Genomic DNA, 14,287 nt, shown 5'->3' with positions numbered 1-14,287 from the left:
AGGATTCTCCAGACCCCTCGCCTGCTGATGAGGTGTTTTTCCATAAAAGCGGCCACCGTGTCCGCAGCACTTTCCCCAGTCACAAGGAATTTGATGACCTGTTTTCCAAATTTTGGAAGACCCCAGACAAGCGTTTCTCAAAGCCTAAACACTTGTCGGTCCTTTATCCTTTCCCCGAGGACCTCGTGTCTCGCTGGTCAGGTCCACCTTCTGTGGATCCCCCGATCTCTCGGTTGACCAAGGTCACGACTCTTCCGCTGGACAATGCGTCGTCTCTTAAGGATTCCACTGACAGACGCACCGAGTCCTTAGCTAAGTCAGCTTTTGAGGCCTCTGGCTCATCTCTCCTTCCCACTCTTGCTTCCACTTGGGTGTCTAAGTCCATTTCAGTGTGGGCTAAGCAACTGAGGGACGGCATTACCTCTGGCGTATCGGCCGAGGACTTGGCCGACCTCGCCCAACAGATTCAGGACGCGGCTCAGTACCTCTGCTCGGCTTCTCTGGACGCTGCAGCCTGTTCGGCTTTTGCGTCGGCCAATATTGTAGCTATTCGCCGGTCCTTGTGGCTTCGTGAGTGGCGGGCTGACAACGCTTCCAAGCGGTCTCTCACCAGTCTTCCCTTTGCGGGCTCTCGTCTCTTTGGGAAACGCCTGGATGACATTATTTCTGATGCCACAGGGGGGAAGAGTACCAATCTTCCCCAGCAGCGCCCCAAGCGTCAGGATTCCCGCCGCAAACCTGGCTCCTTTCGTTCCTTTCGGTCGCTTCTGTCGACTCGCTCCGGGAAGACTGCGGCTCCTCAGAACAAAGGGTCCGGTTTCTCCAAAAACCGTTCTTCCTGGCAGGCGCGATCTGCCGCCTCCCGCCCCCCCTTTAAGCCTGGCACCTCCAAGCCCTCCTCCTCCTGAAGGTTTTCCCCCACCCGGATCTCCTCAGGTGGGCGGCCGCCTCCTGTTGTTCCAGGAGGTCTGGCTTGCTCATGTTCAGGACGCCTGGGTGCGAGAACTGATCTCACAGGGTTACAAGATCGAGTTCGTTTCCGTTCCCCGCGATCGTTTTTTCCTTTCTCGTCCCCCCAGGTCCCCTGCCCTGGCGGCCGGTTTTTTCCAGGCCATCCCTTCGCTCCTCTCGAAGGGAGTGATTGTCCGCGTCCCTCCTCTTCAACGGTTCCGCGGGTTCTATTCGAACCTATTCGTGGTTCCGAAGAAGGACGGTTCGGTACGTCCGATTCTAGACCTCAAGCGTCTGAATCGTCACGTCCGACTATCTCACTTCCGGATGGAGTCCCTGCGTTCTGTGATCGCATCTCTGGAGCCAGGCGAGTTTCTTTCTTCGGTGGATATTCAGGACGCGTATCTTCACGTGCCGATTTATCCTCCTCATCAACGTTTCCTGCGTTTTGCAGTAGGGGAAGAGCATTATCAGTTCGTGGCTCTCCCGTTCGGCCTGGTTTCGGCTCCGCGGGTTTTCACAAAGACCATGGCGGCTGTCATGGCTCTTCTTCGGGCTCGAGGTGTCTCAGTAACCCCTTACTTGGACGACATACTCGTCAAAGCCCCATCCAGGGAACAGAATTTAGAGAGCCTCCATATCACCCTGGATACGCTCTCTCGCTTCGGTTGGCTGATCAACCGTTCCAAGTCCTCCCTGGTCCCTGCCCAGTCCATCGTTTTTCTGGGAATGCGTTTGGATTCAATACAGGCCCGCGTTTTCCTTCCGGAGGACAAGTTGCAGTCCCTTCAGGTCAACATCAGAACTCTTTGCAGCCACCGCCCTGTGTCCATACGTTCCTGTATGAGGGTTCTGGGGAAGATGGTGGCGTCTATGGAGGCGATCCCTTTTGCCCAGTTTCATTCCCGCCCCCTGCAGCTCTTCCTGCTGTCACGGTGGGACAGGTCTCTCCCCTCTCTAGATCGGAGGGTGAAACTACCGGCTCGCCTCCGCCAAGACCTTCAGTGGTGGTTGCGGTCTCCGAGCCTCTCTCTGGGTCGCTCCTTCCTTCCCGTGCATTGGCAGATTGTGACCACCGATGCCAGCCTGCGGGGCTGGGGAGGGGTTTGGAACGATCTGACGGTTCAGGGAACCTGGTCGTCCAAGGAAGCTTGCCTCCCCATCAACATCCTCGAGCTGCGGGCGATTCGTCTCTCCCTTCTGCACTGGCAGACAAAGCTCCACGGTCTCCCCGTTCGGGTGCAGACAGACAACGCCACAGCTGTGGCTTATGTGAATCATCAGGGCGGGACCCGCAGCAAGGCCGCCATGATGGAAGTGGCGCTGATCCTCTCCTGGGCGGAGGAAACCGTGCTTGCCTTGTCCGCTGTTCACATTCCGGGTGTGGACAATTGGATGGCCGACTATCTGAGTCGTGCACGGGTGGATCCAGGGGAATGGACCCTGCATCCCGAGGTGTTCTCCCAGATCTGTCGCAGGTGGGGGACACCGGATGTGGATCTGATGGCGTCTCGCTTCAACCACAGACTGCCGAAGTTCGTCTGCCGGACGCGGGACCCTCTGGCTCTGGCCTCGGACGCCTTGGTGATTCCCTGGCGTCGGTTCAGCCTCCCTTATATCTTTCCTCCTCTCCCGCTTCTGCCGCGGGTGGTGAGCAAAATAAAGTCGGAAGGACGTCCGGTAATCCTCGTGGCCCCGGACTGGCCACGGCGCGCCTGGTACACGGATCTCGTGAACCTCGCCGCCGACGTCCCCTGGCGTCTACCAGACCGGCCGGATCTTCTCACTCAAGGTCCACTCTGCCACCCGAGTTTAGCCACGCTACGTTTGACGGCGTGGCTGTTGAAACCTGGATTCTGAAATCACGCGGTTTCTCTGATGCGGTCATTAGGACCATGATCAGGGCCCGGAAGCCTGCATCGGCAAAGATTTATTATCGTTGTTGGAGGGCCTTCCTCCGTCACTGTGAGGACTGTTCTGCGCCTCCACTTCCTTTTTCTCTGGCGCGGCTCCTGGCCTTCCTCCAGGCAGGCCTGGACGCAGGCTTAGCTCTGAGCTCTCTTAAGGGCCAGGTTTCTGCCCTTTCAGTTTTTTTCCAAAGACCATTGGCGTCAGTTCCCCAAGTCAGGACTTTTCTCCAGGGAGTGGCGCGCATTGCACCTCCTTATCGGCACCCAGTTCCCCCGTGGGATCTGAACCTCGTCCTGGATGCTCTGCAGTCTCCTCCGTTTGAGCCCCTCCGGGAGGTGCCTTTGGCCATTTTGTCCTTTAAGGTGGTTTTCCTGGTGGCGGTTACGTCTGTCCGGAGGATTTCGGAGCTGGCAGCCCTTTCTTGCCGTCCTCCCCTGCTGGTGTTGCACCAGGACAAGGCGGTGCTTAGGCCCGTGGCTTCCTTCCAGCCCAAGGTGGTTTCACCTTTCCACCTCAACGAAGATATTGTTCTTCCCTCTTTCTGCCCGGCCCCCTCTCATCCAAGGGAGCGCGCGCTCCACAAGCTGGATGTGGTTCGCGCCCTGCGCATCTATCTCTCCAGGACAAAGTCTCTTCGGCACTCGGACTCACTCTTCGTCATCCCTGAGGGTCCTCGAAAGGGGTCAGCAGCGTCTAAGGCGACCCTGGCCCGCTGGGTCCGCTCCGCCATCGCTCAGGCTTACCAGAGTAAGGGTAAGTCGCCCCCGTTCCGGATTGCAGCTCACTCGACTCGTTCGGTTGGGGCTTCCTGGGCCATCCGTCATGGGGCCTCAGCTCTTCAAATCTGCAAGGCCGCCACGTGGTCCTCGCTGCACACCTTTTCCAGGTTTTACCGTGTGGACACGTTTGCATCGGCCGATGCGAGTCTGGGCCGCATGGTCTTGCAGGCAGCAGTGGCTTCTTCCTCTTCTTAGCTCCACTCTGTCTTTTCCCACCCAAGGGACTGCTTTTGGACGTCCCACGGTATCTGTGTCCCCCAATAAGACGCACGAGAAAGGAGGAGTTTTTACTCACCGTAAACTCTCTTTCTCGTAGTCTTCATTGGGGGACACAGCACCCACCCTCTGTTGTCTGATTTAGGTTGCCTGTTGGCCTGTGTTTTTCAGATTTTGAGTGTGGACTGTTTTTTCCTTTATGTTTATTTCGGCTCCTCCTACTGCTTTTTCACTACTGAATTAGCTCAGTGCCAGTGGGCGGGTATAGCCTGCTGGGAGGGGCCGACTTGTTTTGTTTTTTCTTAGTGTCAGCCTCCTAGTGGCAGCAGCCTATACCCACGGTATCTGTGTCCCCCAATGAAGACTAAGAGAAAGAGAGTTTACGGTGAGTAAAAACTCCTCCTTTTTTGCTGACGTACACCAGGTGCAGGAATGATAATTTGCCTCCAAAGTATTTTCCAGTGTAAATTAACCCCTTCCCGCCACTGCACAGTAAATTCACGTCGCTGCAGCCTATGCCTGGTGCTGCAGCGACGTGAATTTACTGCACAGGATGACACAGGCGTTAGAGCTACGCCTGTGCCATCCCCGGCGGGTCCCGGCTATCAGTGATAGCCAGGGGCCTGCTGGAACTCTCAGCACCGGAGCGCAGCTCTCAGCAAGACCGCAGTATCTATAGGGCTCCGGAGAGACAACTCTCTCTCTACTGAGGGAGAATTGTCCCTCCGGTGTCCATCGGGGCTCTGCGAACTGATCGCAGAGCCCCGATGGTAGTCATAGAAACCGGAAGCCTCAGTCTTTCAGTTTCTATGTACGGAGGCCGGCGGGGGACAGGAGGGACGGCAGGACGAGCATCGGGCGCACGGCCATGCGCTCTGCCTTCTCCCCTTTCTCCCCTGTCGCTGTCACATGATTATGACAGCGACAGGGGACATCGGAGAGGCGACAGAGCTAGGGGGACATCAGCTATGGGATCATTATGATTCCATAAGCTGATGTCTAATCACGACCTGGGCATTGAGGCATCAATGATCCCAGATCGTGAAAGGGTTAAAGGACAACCCTGGTGATTTTTTTATCCAGTAATTAAAACACATAATAAGTTATATAACTTTGTAATGTGCTTTAATTAGCACCGACACCGCTGTGAAACATCAGCAGACGAATGAGAGCTTACTGAGCTCCGATTGGCTGAGCAAGCTGTCAGTCATCTAATGCTGCCGGTCGAAGAAGGAGGAAGTACCGGGAAGAAGACGCCACTGACGGGAGCTCTGGGGACCCGCGATCAGCAGGAAATTTAAACTGAGACTGACCCAGGAGGGACGGTGATATAGTAACAGCGTCTGCCTTTGTTTTGTTTTGTTTTTTTTAATACCCACCAGAGTTGTCCTTTAAAGTGACACTGTCCCCCCTTTTTGCATCCTGACTTCTCTACACAGGTGTAAAAGGTAAATTTAGCAGTTTTCACACCTTATTTTATATTATACGTCATGGTGCTTGTTCAAATTAAAAATCATCTTTTATCAACTGCAGATTGTGCCTAGTGGGCGGGGCTTCACAGCAACAGCACCACCGTTGGCCCCGCCCCTCCATGACGTGTCAGTGTCCCTTTAAGGTCACTTCTGTGCACTTCTAGAAAAGACCTTCGCAACCGCTAAAACTGAGAACATGCAGTGACAAAATTACTTACACATCTGTCTTCAGATCCACATGCAATAAACCTCCCACAAGGACTCACTGCAACACCGCATGGCTGATAGCGATTTAAATGACCTTCATAGCGACGAACGCACCTATAGAAAACAATTATACCCATTATATATTTCTATTTATACACAATAATTAAACATTTTCTATCCTCACATAGGTGCAGCTATTATTTCAAACAGGGAGCATAAGAACAGTACTGGAAAAAATATTTGACTAAAGTGACTCTTTCAGCTCTATTTCCTGCTAAAAGCTGTAGACATGGCTGCATAGCTGTTAGCTACGTTCACACTACGTTTTTGCAATCCATTTTTTCCATCCGTTCTTTTAAATAAACGGATGAAAAAAAATGGATTGCATTGTGTGCATCCGTTTTGGTTTGTTTTTCCATTGACTTTCATTATAAAAAGAATGGATCAAAACGGATCCGTTTTTTTAACGGACAGAAAAATAAGGTTGACTATGTTTTTGTGTACGTTAAAAAAACGGATCTGTTTTTTTTTATAATGGAAGCCGAGGGAAAAACGGATCAAAACGGATGCACACAATGCATTCCCTTTTTTTCATCCGTTTTCTGCAAAATACGGATGAAAAAAACGGATTGCATTGTGTGCATCTGTTTTGATCCGTTCTTCCATTGACTTCCATTATGAAAAAAAATGGACAAAAAAAAAACAGATTGCAAAAAAGTCTTACAATAAACATTTTTCTGTTGACAAGATGTCTCGTTTTTTAGCAATGAAGGAATGTAGGATAAGAAAATTATAAGGACCAAATGCCCAATGTAAATAGATGTATATAAACCTCCACCCTCGGAGAACAATCACAGTGGGGGAGGAGAAGGGGTGAGTGGAATGTATGTACGGACATGTAACGGACATGTTCCCCAGCAATGAGATCATGTATCCTCATTATATCCCTAAGCTTCACTAGCCATTTAGAAATATGTGATATATGAAGAGCCCTGTCTTCTTCCCCATGGAATCTCCACCAATGCTTTAAGGAATTAGGGTACACGCGGTGAACATCAGTAATAGTTATACCATCTGGAAAGTATTTTATAGTTCTTCTCCTTTGCCTTAGTCCTTGGTAACAGCAGGGGAGTACAAAGTCCTAGCCAGATCTCTTCCATAGTTGTCAAAAGAGGGATCCCTTTCATAGATGCCCACTTGCTGTAAGGTATATTCCATCCACTTGACAGGTACCATGGTCACAGCATTGTTATTTTCCTAATCTGACAGTAGTTTTATTGTTATGGCTGATCTGTCTTTATAACGGTACTGGAAACAGTGTAATATAGCACCTCAAAAATAAATATTGTCTTTATGTAGCTGGTCTTAAGCCTCATTGGGATCTATTCATCGCTGGGGAACATTGCCACTGAGGAAGGTTTGTCCCAAATTCCAAACACCATTATGCCATAAGGCACCACAAGAAGGCCCAGCTAATAAGTAGGTAGCTTTATTATAACATACCACTTTATTATAATATGTTTGTATGTTGTGAAGATGAAGGGATTTGTAAGCCACAGGAGCTGCAAACAACCAACATCATTGAGATTGGCGCTCGTTTCCAGTGCCTTTTACACACCACAAGAAATCAAGCGCCCAGGCTGCATGAACGATCACTGTTTTGTTTGTGAAGCCCTGGAAACTGACAGCCCAGATATGGATATATTGGGTTCTGGGATATGTATCTATTTGTGCTGTCAGTTTCCTGCAGTGTATACTTACCATGCTGCTTGTGGTCCAGCATCTGGCTTCTCAAGTCTTCAGACGCTGCCTCCTCCCGATGTCAATCATTCTAGAGGAGGTTGCTTATTGAAGATACAGCCAGTGGTTGGAGGACTGGATCACAAGCAGCGCTCATGGTAAGTATACACTGCTGCTTGTGATCTGGAAATTGACAGCACATATATATACATATCCCAGACCCCTTTATCGGTATCGGCTGCTGTTTACACAGCTGGTAAAGATGCTTTTTTAAGCAGGTTCTAAACAGACGATCAGCAGATATTTGGACCCGTTCTTGGGCTTACCGCTGTTACTTTTACACGAGCCAATTATTGAATGCATGGGCCTGAAAATTGGCCCATGGAAAAGGCATAGGCTTATCACATATCTCATTGCTTTATTAAAAGCACACAAAGAAAAAATGAGAAAACTGAGGACAGCAATGGTGGGATTGCTCTATCTGTCTTCTACTGGAACACTAATCTTTGTGGAAAACTTTTACAGGAACCAGAAGGAAAAAAATCTTTCCACATAAGGATTTAGTTTCCTGGATCTCTGCTAATGGCAGAACTTAGTCAACAGAAAAGATTTTCCTGGGACATACTAGTAATAATACATTTCCACGTCATGCAGGACCTAAACAGCGACCACCTCATATTAAGACTCAGTGGAGTAAGTGATACAGACAGACTGCGGAATGAAGCAAAAATTATAAGTCAGACATAATGTAGGCGCGGAGGAACGTATCTAGAAGAATGTGGTCTGCAAGTCAGACATGACTCACCTAGTATAGAAGTGATCAATAAATAGATCCAATACCAGATGGAAAGAAAACTTACTGACATATATAAATATGCATATTCTTAATGAAAGTACCACAGACACCCCCAACCACTCTATCCCATTATGGTTAATAAATGATACTTTGTAAGTGGACATATCCCCAAAACTAGGTTAGCATTAAACTATGTGCAAAGTTCCATACTCATTTTTAATCTGGAATTTTGGTCAACTTAGTATTGGATGAAAACTATTAGTGGTCAGTGGAAGCCACCGACAGCTCTAAATCTGGAAAGCGATGACTTACAATACAAGCAAACAATGTAGAATATAAATGCTCAGTTTTCACGTGTCTTTAATACAGAATGTGGCCCAGTAATATACAAGTGTGTAAAATAAGAGCCAGTACACACTGATCATAGCAGCTAGAGATGAGTGCTACCTGAGCAGGCTCCAGTCCCATCAGTCAGCATTTGAAAATCAGTGGCTGACAAAGTTGGATGCATCCCTAGGGAGTCCTGGATACAGCCTATGGCCATGTTCACACTACTTAAGAGACCAACCGTTGTGTGACCTGGCCGGGTCACTGAATGGCCAGTCTCAGAAAAGATCATCCCAGCTGGTACTGCAGTACTAGCTGGATGATCTTTAGCAATGCAGAGTTCTAATGCAGGCGCATCCATGCGCGCCCGCATCAGAGCTCCCCACTGCACACTATAGAGCGTGTGGCCGCAGCCGCTCGCTCCATAGTGTGCACTGACAGGGTTTTCTGCGGCCGATATTCACTGAATAGCGGCTGCAGAAAACCAACCTGTCAGTTTTCTACAGCGCTGCCAGGGATCTCGGTCTGAGTGTATACTATGTGTATACACTCCAGCCGGGATTCCCTCAGAAGGCAGCAGTGCGTAAGGTTCGTGGGAATCACAACTACTGTAATAACAGCCGTGATTCCCACGGAACTTACCCTGTGTGAACATAGCCTATGACTGTATCCATGTTTTCCAGGACTACCTAGGGCTGCATCCAACTTCCTCAGCCACCGGTAATCAAATGCTACCTCCAACATTACACTTACCCAGTAGTGGATTATAATAGGGGCGTTTCGGGCGGCAGCCTGGGGCCCTAAACTCCTGGGGGGCCCATGACCACCCAAAAAGACTTATACTTTCAGTGGTGTACTGTCTCCTGGCTACACTTCCACCATGATTTGCAAAAATCACAGTTTTTTTGCAAATCAGGACATCATGACATTATCTGCCCTGTACTATGAACGCCAGGCTAGTGCTGCCATAAATAAAGGGAGGTGGGGGGGCCCAGGCTTGGTGAACAGCCCGGGGCCTATGGTAAAGTTAATCCGCCCCTGCACTTACCTCCAGGGACAATCCAAGCCCTGGAGACATGTGAGATGTCCGAGGGAGAAATAAAAGTAGTAAAAACATTTTTACATGGTACGTACAACTCGAGTCCCATCGATGCCCGATGCGGTGGTCGGGATCCTAGGCAAGCACTGTCAACATGCCTGCAGGAGAAAAGGACCAAACCTAAACATGGCCACTTGTCTCCAGTTTGGTCTCAGGTTTTATAACTGGAGCTTAATTGCAAACCACACCTGAACTGGAGACAAGAGTGATGTCGTCTCTGGAAGAAAGCGGCCATGTCTTTCTAATGCTGGATAACCGCTTTAAAAACAAAGCCATTTTGCCAATGCAATGCATTTGCAAAATTGCTTTTTTTCTCCCATTTCTCATCACCTAACAAAAGTTTATATGACGTGAATACCCCTTTAAAACAGCTCCATTTTTTCTTTATATAAGCCGCATCCAGAACGGGGACTATTCAAGAAAATGGGACTGAAGTGGAAAATCAAACACAGACAAAGACAAGAGAGGCACTGTTTGTGGAAAAAGGAGCGGCGTACTGTGATATATCCGAGGCATTCTCAAACCACATAACCTCAGAAGCTTAAAACCATATTACTTCATCAAAACAAACTGCAGCCGCAATATATGAAACGATGACTTCCAAAAGAAAAGTGAACATTAGAAGTATTTGATTTTAACCACATATTTCAACAAGTAAACATGGTAAAACTTCCCACATAGGTGTTTTTGAGCAGCCTATATTTTATAAATGATCAAGATTATAAATTATTTTTGTAGTTTACCAGAAAAATGTAGTTACGATATTTTTAGAAAACTCGCTGTGCGCATTGAAATCTTCTTAAAAGGGAAGGTCACGTAAAAGAGAGAAAGGACACAGCATGGAAAGTTTTAAAACTTTTTTTTTAAAGGGGACATGTGGCCAGTTTGTAAAGAAAATTGCGGCTATGTTCACACACTGTATTTTTAATCTAATAAAGTGCTGCATTTAAGTCTATGGAAAAACAAACAAACATGTCTGCACATATTGTAAAATATATATATATATATATATATATATATATATATATATATATATATATATATATATACATATATATATATATTTATTTCCCATGGACCTTAAAGTGACTCTGTACCCACAATCTGACCCCCCCAAACCACTTATACCAGATCAGATAGCTGCTTTTAATCCAAGATCTGTCCTGGGGTCCGTTCAGCAGGGGATGCAGTTATTGTCATAAAAACAACTTTTAATCCTACAGCGCTGTGTCTAACGGCCGGGGCTTACATTTGTATATGCATTAGGCTGGCACACCCTCTCTGTCCTTCCTCCCCACCCTCCTCATCATCATTAGGAATACTCCAGGCAGATTTCTACCTATTCCCCACCTGTGTGTATAATGAACATGGGCTGGATCGTTAATACACCTGTGCAAAGCTCAAACAGCAGTAAATGTTCCTGGAGCATTCCTAATGATGAGGAGGATGGGGAGGAAGGACGGAGAGGTGGTGCCAGCCTAATGCATATACAAATGTAAGCCCCGGACGTTAGACACAGCGCTGCCGGATTAAAAGTTGCTTTTAAGACAATAACTGCATCCCCTGCCGAACGGACCCCAGGACAGATCTTGGATTAAGCTATCTGAAGGTACAAGTGGTTTGGGGGGGTCAGATTGTGGGTACAGAGTCACTTTAAAGGGGTACTCCAGGACAGGGACATCTTTAACATAAGTCTGGAGGTGGGATGTTTTAAAAATAATAAAGCACACTTACCTACCTGGCTCCAGCACTGCTGCTGATATCCTGTCCCACCTCATTCACTGATTGGCTGGGCCTGTCTGCAACATCACTGCCCCGGGACCCAGAGTGGCTGAACAGCGGGACAGAGTAGCAACCCATCCTCATTAAAACACCCATCCCATGTCCCTTACCCAGAGTACCTCTTTAATATAGCACATTATTAAATTCAAAACATGGCTGATCCTATTTTACTGTGTGTGAACATAACCTTATATTGGATTATGAGTTTGTAGCCCTGACTACAATAGTGTTTTTATTTTTTTCTATTTCCCCTTCCACTCCCAAGACATAGGGATTTTACTATTTGACCTAAAAGGGCATTCAAAAGATCACATTCATGGTTCTATCCTTCTAAAATGGACCTCTACAACTAAATATTTTTTATTTTAAAGAATTTTTTTTTTTACTTACCGTAAAGTCCTTACATCCCATAATTTTAGGCAATCTCCAATGGCCACGGTGACAAATAAATTATAAGCTTCAGCTCCTTGTGTACTGAATGCAGAGCCCTATGTAGAAAACATACAATAAAATAACCTTAACACAATAAGTAAGTCAACGAAGTTCAATGAGGTTTATATATTCTGAAATAAATAAATAAAACAGGAAAATACCACACACCTAACAAAGGGATTTCCTCCCTTTAAGGCTGGGTTCACACTACGTATATTTCAGTCAGTATTGTGGTCCTCATATTGCAACCAAAACCAGGAGTGGATTAAAAACACAGAAAGGATCTGTTCACATAATGGTGAAATTGAGTGGATGGCTGCCATATAACAGTAAATAACGGCCATTATTTCAATAGAACAGCCGTTGTTTTAGGATAACAGCAAATATTTGCCATTAAATGGCGGCCATCCACTCAATTTCAACATTGTGTGAACAGATCCTTTCTGTGCTTTTAATCCACTCCTGGTTTTGGTTGTAATATGAGGACCACAATACTGACTGAAATATATGTAGTGTGAACCCAGCCTAATGCAGTATTGTCCTCTACTATATAATTAATAGGCGTCTCTGACAATTGCACTCATCTCTCCTCCCCTCTCTCCCCCACCACCAACACAACATATACTCTGCTATTTTCACCTGCCTCTTTTCTTTCTTTCTTTTCGCTTACTCTTCTTCCTGGGATAAACATATCTATTCAAAGAGAATAAGAAAGAAAATACTAGAAATATAAACTATGGGGGAGATTTATCAAGCTTGGTGTAAAGTGAAACTGGCTCAGTTGCCCCTAGCAACCAATCAGATTCCACCTTTCATTCCTCACAGACTCTTTGGAAAATGAAAGGTGGATTCTGATTGGTTGCTAGGGGCAACAGAGCCAGTTTCACTTTACACCATATTTGATTAATCTTCCCCTATATCTATATGTGTATCAGTCTGACCACTGCTTTTAGGGCAGAGCGGTGGTCGGTTAAGTGTGCATCCATACAGTACTTTGATTCCATGATTTAATCATATCCTCCTATACCAAGACACAAACCCCCAGCATTGCGGCCTGCACATGGCCATGGTTAAGCGTTACGGTGCGAAACACATTGGTTTTATTATATTTTAATGCACAGATTAAATAAAAGTTACGTATTACACTGCACGTTTAGGAGTGCTGGAACCACCTCACCACTTCCAATCCACACCTGTGAATCTGCCAACCGGCTGGCGTCTGCATCCGTGCACCCCCCTCCTCTTCTCGAATGAATCTCAATAGCGTCTCAGGTGAGAATTGAGCTGATTCAACCACCGTATTTTCAGTGTCTATGAATAAGTAAACAACTGGGCTACTGTTAGGTAGGCTTGACCAATGGCTCTTCACTACTACTCCTGTGGGCTCTGTATGGCATTAAAGCTTTAAAGGGGAACTCTGGATAAGAAAAACTTGTTTTCTACTAAAAGTACAGGAAGTAAAAAAAAAAATGGCCCCTGTGCCAATTCACATTGTCTCCTGCTCCCTCTGCTATCCCCCCTTAGGAGACAAATCTTACATGCCTCTGTCTCACATTGTGTGTGTTTGCTGAGATCAGGCTGATGATGCAGACAGGGGGCAGGGCGTGATGTCACAGGAGGCGCGGCTGGATCCCCCAATCCTCTGAGTGATCCACCATCCCTGACCGTCCAGAAGCAGGTGCAGCACTAATTTTACTGATTGTGATGGGTGGGGGACTGTGATAATCAACTGAGGGAAAGCATTGCATTCTGGGAACTGCTCCACCAGGAAGGACAGAAACACAATACAGAACAAAAACCCCCAAACAAATGGATTTTTGGTTGTTTCAAAACTGTTATAGATAGGTAAGTAATGCTATTTTTTTAAACCAACCTGGAGTTCCCCTTTAAGTTCTATATAGCCCCATTACTGCAAGACAATTATAAATACACTATAATTATAAGCAGGTATAATACAAAATACTAAAAAAATTACCCGACCCTGCTTAGTTATAAAGTTCTGTCTTTTGGTGTATTCACTGAATTCTCGGGATCGCTACACAAAGATCCCTGTCCACAGGCCTGTACTCGGTTCCAGAAAAGTCCATATCCGATCCAGGTAAAACTGGTTGAGAGATGGGAAATCCAGGAGCAGCTGGAAGTCCCTAGAGAAGTATACTTGCTTCATTTTGTTTTATTAACTCTGAAGATACAGGAGAAGCCCTGTTTTAAAAAGTACCTCTATGTTATTCTCTTTGACTGACTTCGCTATTCGCCGAGTTCCGCAGAGCTAATCTCCTACAAACCTTATCCCTGCACATATTGTGGGTTGAGGCTACCCTATTCAACCAATAGATAACCCACACAGTCACTACAGTAATGTCACCAAAAATGCATCAGGGCTGGAGAACTGTGTGGTATATATAGTAAAAGAACTATTACTAATAGTTAAAGGGGTTCTCTAATTAAAACTTATATGCCCCCTATCCACAGGATATTGGACAAATAAGATATCGCAGATGCCCTGCCCAGCGATTTGCAGATTGGCCCCGTCCCCTTTGTTCTGGATACAGCTACAGGTCAGCTCTATTCATTC

At 46.8% G+C, this 14,287-nt stretch overlaps 1 protein-coding gene across 4 annotated transcripts in view; it reads right to left on the bottom strand.

Moving 5' to 3' along the window:
• The window catches only part of WDR27 (WD repeat domain 27), a 162,912-nt gene that overhangs the window by 76,661 nt on the left and 71,964 nt on the right, over positions 1-14,287 (bottom strand). For 2 of the 4 annotated variants that reach the window (XM_069954502.1, XM_069954501.1), the window contains exons 22-23: positions 11,671-11,768; positions 5,548-5,650 (exon numbers count right to left, since the gene is read on the bottom strand). In XM_069954502.1, the coding sequence (XP_069810603.1) occupies positions 5,548-5,650; positions 11,671-11,768 (201 nt within the window). Of the gene's footprint in view, positions 1-5,547; positions 5,651-11,670; positions 11,769-12,351; positions 12,406-14,287 lie in introns of those variants that run through there. The other 2 variants (XM_069954504.1, XM_069954503.1) reach the window with 2 other exon arrangements.

The sequence above is a fragment of the Dendropsophus ebraccatus genome, chromosome 15 (assembly GCF_027789765.1).
Source record: "Dendropsophus ebraccatus isolate aDenEbr1 chromosome 15, aDenEbr1.pat, whole genome shotgun sequence".
Lineage (NCBI taxonomy): Eukaryota > Metazoa > Chordata > Amphibia > Anura > Hylidae > Dendropsophus > Dendropsophus ebraccatus.
This window is presented reverse-complemented; position numbering and strand designations above follow the sequence as displayed.